A 5,397-nucleotide genomic window follows, 5' to 3' on the forward strand; every position below is an offset into this window, starting at 1 on the left:
TAACATTTTGCATAAAAAGAGAAAGTGCCCCCACTTACAAATACCGAAACTTTTTTACGAAATTTGGTGTGTGTATGTGGATGTATGAAGAAGAAAGAAAGAGTGAGGGAGCAAAGCTGAGTTGCCTTTGATACTGCTGCAATAGTCCTGCTTGTCAGCACATGCAATCCACTTTCCACAACAAAATCGACTTTGGACCCCAAAATTTTACCTCACCCACAAGAAAAGCACACCCCACCTCTCATAAATTTCATGCCCCTTCTTCTACCTCGTCCCCTCTCACTCTCTCTCTTAGACCAAACCACCTTCTTTTTCATTCATATTCTAGACACAAGATGAAGTATTCACCCGTTTATACTAGACTATAACAAAGAGGCCTCAAACCTAGAGCTTCCAGATAAATACCAACCAACCCTTTTGTTCTCCACCAGTCCATCCTAAACAGTAAGTTCCTCCTCTCTCTCACTCAGGTATCATTCTTCTCCCTAACCAAATGATCAACATCACCTTACTGAAAAACAAGATGCCAAATTCCATTGGAACTCACTATTAACTTCTCTAGATTCTTCTGTTTTCTTTTTCTTGCTCTTGTTTTAGATTCAAGAAAGATGAGAACTGGAAACTGTGCTGTGCAACAAGGCCTAACTGCCGAGGCAGCAAGCTTAGTGAAACAAGCAGTGACCCTCGCGAAACGCCGTGGCCACGCTCAGGTGACTCCACTCCACGTGGCAAACACTATGCTCACTGTCACCAACGGTTTATTCCGTACAGCATGTCTCCAATCCCACTCTCACCCTCTTCAGTGCAAGGCCTTGGAGCTTTGCTTCAACGTCGCCCTCAATCGGCTGCCGGCGTCCACAGCTTCAAGCCCCATGTTGGGTGGTGGTGCTCACAACCACCACTCTCAGTACCCTTCCATCTCCAACGCCTTAGTCGCCGCCTTCAAGCGCGCTCAGGCGCACCAGCGCCGTGGATCGGTCGAGAATCAGCAGCAGCCGCTATTAGCAGTGAAGATTGAGCTTGAGCAGCTCATTATTTCAATCTTGGATGATCCTAGTGTTAGCAGAGTCATGAGAGAAGCTGGGTTTTCTAGCACTCAAGTGAAAAGCAATGTTGAACAAGCTGTTTCCTTGGAAATATGCTCTCAGAATAACAACCAAAACAACAACACTTCAAAGGAGAACAACAATAATCTAATTCTCTCTTCACCTTCTTCTCATGAGACTGTGGGTATGGTTAGGGCTGAGGATATAGAAAGCGTGGTGGAGAATTTGGCGAGTCAAAGAAAAAGATGTACTGTGATTGTGGGAGAGTGTGTGGCTAGTCTTGAAGGTGTGGTTAGAGGAGTGATGGAAAAATTTGATAAAGGGAATGTTGGGGAGTCACTTAGAGGTGTCAAGTTTATCACTCTTTCTCTTTCTTCTCTTGTAAAATTTTCAAGGGAAGAGGTTGAACAAAAGGTTGAAGAGCTTAGGGGTCTTGTGAAAATGGCCTCTCATGGGAAAGGGTACGTTTTGTATGTTGGGGATCTTAAATGGGTGTTTGATTATAGGAAAGGGAGAGGGTGTTACTGCCCTGTGGAGCACATGGTAATGGAGATTGGAAAGGTGGTGAGTGGGGTTGGAGAGAGTGCAAGGTTTTGGGTGATGGGTGTTGCCACTTTCCAAGGTTACATGAGATGTAAAAATGGCCAGCCTTCATTGGAGACTCTTTGGGGTCTTCATCCTATTACTATCCCAGCTGGAAGTTTGAGTTTGAGCCTCATCACTCACAGGTAAAGCAGTTTGGTAAAGTTGGTTATAATTGTATGTATGGCTTTGATTCAATCTTTGTTATTATTACCATCCATTTTGAAAACTGTGGAAGAATTAAATATCTATTAAGTGTATACACTATTTGTATGTTTAAGCATCATTTTTGTACTGAATATTTGTTTTTTCTAATTTGAATGTCTCTTGGATGTCTATACTATGCACATGTCCACAATCGCTTAACAAGCTCATAATGGACATCCCCAAAGGGCAAAAAATGGAACTGTCTTTTGATCTTTAAAGGTTAAAACTTGAAAAGGAAAACATATATGGGTTGGAAGCCATATAACATACATGCTAATCCCAAACAATTTAGGGAAACAACTTTTTTTTCTTTTTTTTTTTACTTTTTCCTTCTCTACCAATTGTTTCTCAACTAGTGCTGCATATGAGAAGGGAAAAATGGCAAAAGATGATTTAAAGTGAATGCACTGAAACTAACAACATGTCAGTCATTATAGTGTTGCTTTCTTAGTTGATTAGAACTAAGTAGAAAAGAGGTTTTTTTTTTCTTCTATTAACAATGACAACTAGTTTCTCTTTTTTCTCCTTTACCATTGTATTGTTACTATTCTGAATGTCGACTTTGAAGGTGGAACATGACCTGAAATAAATGATGAAGTGAGTCATTGATATATCTTCTCTTTTTACTCTCAGTGGTCTACAAAATGAGCCCACCAAGGAGAAAGCTGACAGCAACAGAAGTAGCTGGCTATTGCTTGAAAATGATGATCAGAAGCAACCGGCTTGCTTTGCGGAACCCTCAGGGAAAATTGAGACCGAGGTTCGAAGCTTGCTGAGTAGTGATGCTTGTAACAGTGATTCCTCAACTTCAAGCCTTCCTGCATGGCTTCAACAGTATAAGAATGAGAATAAAGCAACTACCTACAATCATCAGGTCTTGATTATCACAATGATAGATTGATTATAATCATAGCATGATTTCATCAATTTCTAGTGAATGGTCAAATTGGTCACAGAAAGTGTTCGGGTGCTGGCAAGTTCATGCGCGGACTTAGTACCCCATAGTCTCTAATCGTATAAAATATCGGTTAAATTAGTCTTTTTGGTGAAATTAAACGTCGATCTATGGACTAACTTGACTGACATTTTCCAGGAACAAAAATCTCTATTCTAAGAATGCAATTACCAAGGTCCAACACTTTGAGCGACCAAATTTTGACCATTCACTACTCATTTAATTTATTTTTCTTTTAGAAATCAATTTTAACATTCAAAAACTACCTACAAAGCTTCGACTTTAAAATCAAGAGTAGAAAAATTTCTAAACACACTAATGAACTAAGCATAACATTTATATTATATTAATAGTATTACAACAAATATTACAAAATCTATCCTCAAGTAATTTTTGAGTGAGAATAGGCACATATATCTCTTTCTTTTATTACATCACATCATATATCATATATTCTCTTCTAATTTTTTTTCTAATTTTGGGAGTTAAATTGCTGTATTATACGGATGTGTAAAAATTATTTTTCAATTTTAATTACTCAATGGCAACATACATTATGTATATATTTTTTAACTTTCAAAAAAAGACCATTATAAAAAAATGTTTATGAAATGCAGAAAGAGATTAAATAAAATACAAAGTGAAAATGATATACAAGAGAAAGTGAGGTGTGAACAAACCTCTAAAAGATTAATTGATTTTACTAGTATTTTTTGAACTTGAAACAAATACATACTATCCCTATGCAAGAATCATTCTCTATGTTGTATCTATACTTGTACACTAACCGTATAAGATGAAATGTTAACTTTTTTCATGTATATTCTAACAGGACTGTGTCCCAGTGGGAGAGCTTTGCAAAAAGTGGAGCTCTATGTGTGGCTCAACCCAAAAACAACCCTATCTTTCTGAAAAAGCTCTCACATACACACCATCCTCCGTGTCACCTTCTTCATGCACTTCAGGGTTCTCATACGAACATCACCAACATACTAACAAAAACCCACAAAGCAACAACCACAATTTCTGGATCTCTGAAAGTAGTAGCAAACTCAATGAATCAACTTTGCGAGTTTACAGTTCCAACCCTAATTCTACTTCTTCTAGTGATGTAATGGAAGTGGAGTACGAGAAAAGGTTCAAAGAGTTCAACTCAGAGAAAATGAAAAGCCTGTGCAATGCCTTGGAGAAAAAGGTGCCACGGCAGAAAGATATAATTCCAGAAATTGCAAGCACCGTTTTGCAATGCCGGTCCGGGATGATAAGAAGAAAAGGGAAAGTGATAAACAACAATGAGGTGAAAGAAGAAACTTGGTTGTTTTTCCAAGGTGTGGATGTTGCAGCAAAAGAGGAAATAGCAAGGGAACTAGCCAGGCTTATTTTCGGTTCCCCGAACGACTTTGTTTCAATATCTCTGAGCAGTTTCGCAGATTCAACGGAGGATTGTTGCAGAAACAAAAGATCAAGAGATGAACAAAGTTGCAGTTACATTGAGCGGTTCGCGGATGCAATCTCTTGCAACCCTCATAGGGTGTTCTTAGTTGAGGACATTGAGCAAGTAGATTATTGTTCTCAACTTGGTTTCAAAAGGGCTATTGAAAGAGGAAGAGTTGTAGACTCGAATGGTGAAGAGATTGCGCTTTGTGACGCGATCATCATTCTCAGCTGTGAGAGTTTCAGTTCAAGGTCAAGAGCTTGTTCTCCTAACAAACAAAAAGCGTGTGAAGGTAATTCTCAAGAAGAGAAGGGTGACAATACTTTGGAGGAAATCACTAGCCCTTGTATTTCTTTGGATTTGAATATTTCCATTGATGATGGTGATGATGGTGGTTGTGATGATGATGAGGACCGGTCGGTGGATGAAATTGGGCTTCTTGAATCTGTGGATAGAATGTTTATCTTCAAATTTCAGAACTTATGAGGAAAAAAGAATTTTAGTAGCTAGCATGTAATCTTTTTCTTTTACTTTCTTCCTTTTTAGGCTATTTTTTCTTTATTCATCTTGTCTTTGTATTCTCTGGCATTTCCTAGGGCTAGGGATGAAAAATTGCGTGCCCTTGAGTTTTATAGTTTTGTAACTACATGTATATTACCAAGGACATCAACTATATCTCTCTGTTAGAGGAATCTGAGCCTTTCTTCTATCAAGTTATTTGTTCCCTTCTGTTTCTAGCTATATGTATACTAAAGGGGTTTCCATTGACTCACATCCAACTTTTCTCCCCTTTCATTTCAACTACATTTATTCTTCACCTTCATATTTCTCTTTCTAGCCTTTCTTCGAATCCTATTTGTCCAAGTCAAAATTGGGTGTGAAACTGTTCCCTTACGTAAGTTTAAGATATGAACAATTAATAAAATAAAATAAAAAATATAAAAACATAGAAACATTTTCTCTACATAAGCTTTTTCTCAAGAGGAAGATAAGTTGAGGAATCGCCGGAACACTTACCGCGGCCGGTAGGATGCAATCTGGTTTGGAGATTGTGGTATAAGAGATTATATCAATAGAAGGTGTTAACAAGTATTGTCCAAAAAATGACAAAACTGCTACTAGAATGACCAGAATTAAGGTCTAAATCATATCACTACAAGAAATTAGTCCGG

At 38.1% G+C, this 5,397-nt stretch overlaps 1 protein-coding gene across 2 annotated transcripts; it reads left to right on the forward strand.

Annotated features, from left to right (window-relative positions):
* LOC130717996 (protein SMAX1-LIKE 3) lies at positions 1 to 4,938 on the forward strand. 2 transcript variants are annotated; one of them, XM_057568426.1, is made up of 4 exons: positions 1 to 470; positions 598 to 1,774; positions 2,469 to 2,709; positions 3,623 to 4,938. In XM_057568426.1, exons 2-4 carry the CDS (start codon positions 609 to 611, stop codon positions 4,709 to 4,711), a joined length of 2,496 nt encoding a protein of 831 aa, XP_057424409.1. In that variant the 5' UTR covers positions 1 to 470; positions 598 to 608; the 3' UTR covers positions 4,712 to 4,938. The 2 variants fall into 2 exon arrangements, with proteins under 2 accessions (XP_057424409.1, XP_057424410.1); XM_057568427.1 differs by having other exon boundaries at positions 1 to 444.
* Positions 4,939 to 5,397: the final 459 nt, after the last annotated feature.

Source organism: Lotus japonicus, chromosome 5 (assembly GCF_012489685.1).
Source record: "Lotus japonicus ecotype B-129 chromosome 5, LjGifu_v1.2".
NCBI classification, from domain to species: Eukaryota; Viridiplantae; Streptophyta; class Magnoliopsida; order Fabales; family Fabaceae; genus Lotus; species Lotus japonicus.

Coding starts and splice junctions, on each gene's coding strand:
- LOC130717996 (XM_057568426.1), top strand. CDS start 609: ATGAGAACTGGAAACTGTGCTGTGCAACAAGGCCTAACTGCCGAGGCA. Junction 1,775..2,468: donor TTGAGCCTCATCACTCACAG/GTAAAGCAGTTT, acceptor TTTTACTCTCAG/TGGTCTACAAAATGAGCCCA. Junction 2,710..3,622: donor CAACTACCTACAATCATCAG/GTCTTGATTATC, acceptor ATATTCTAACAG/GACTGTGTCCCAGTGGGAGA.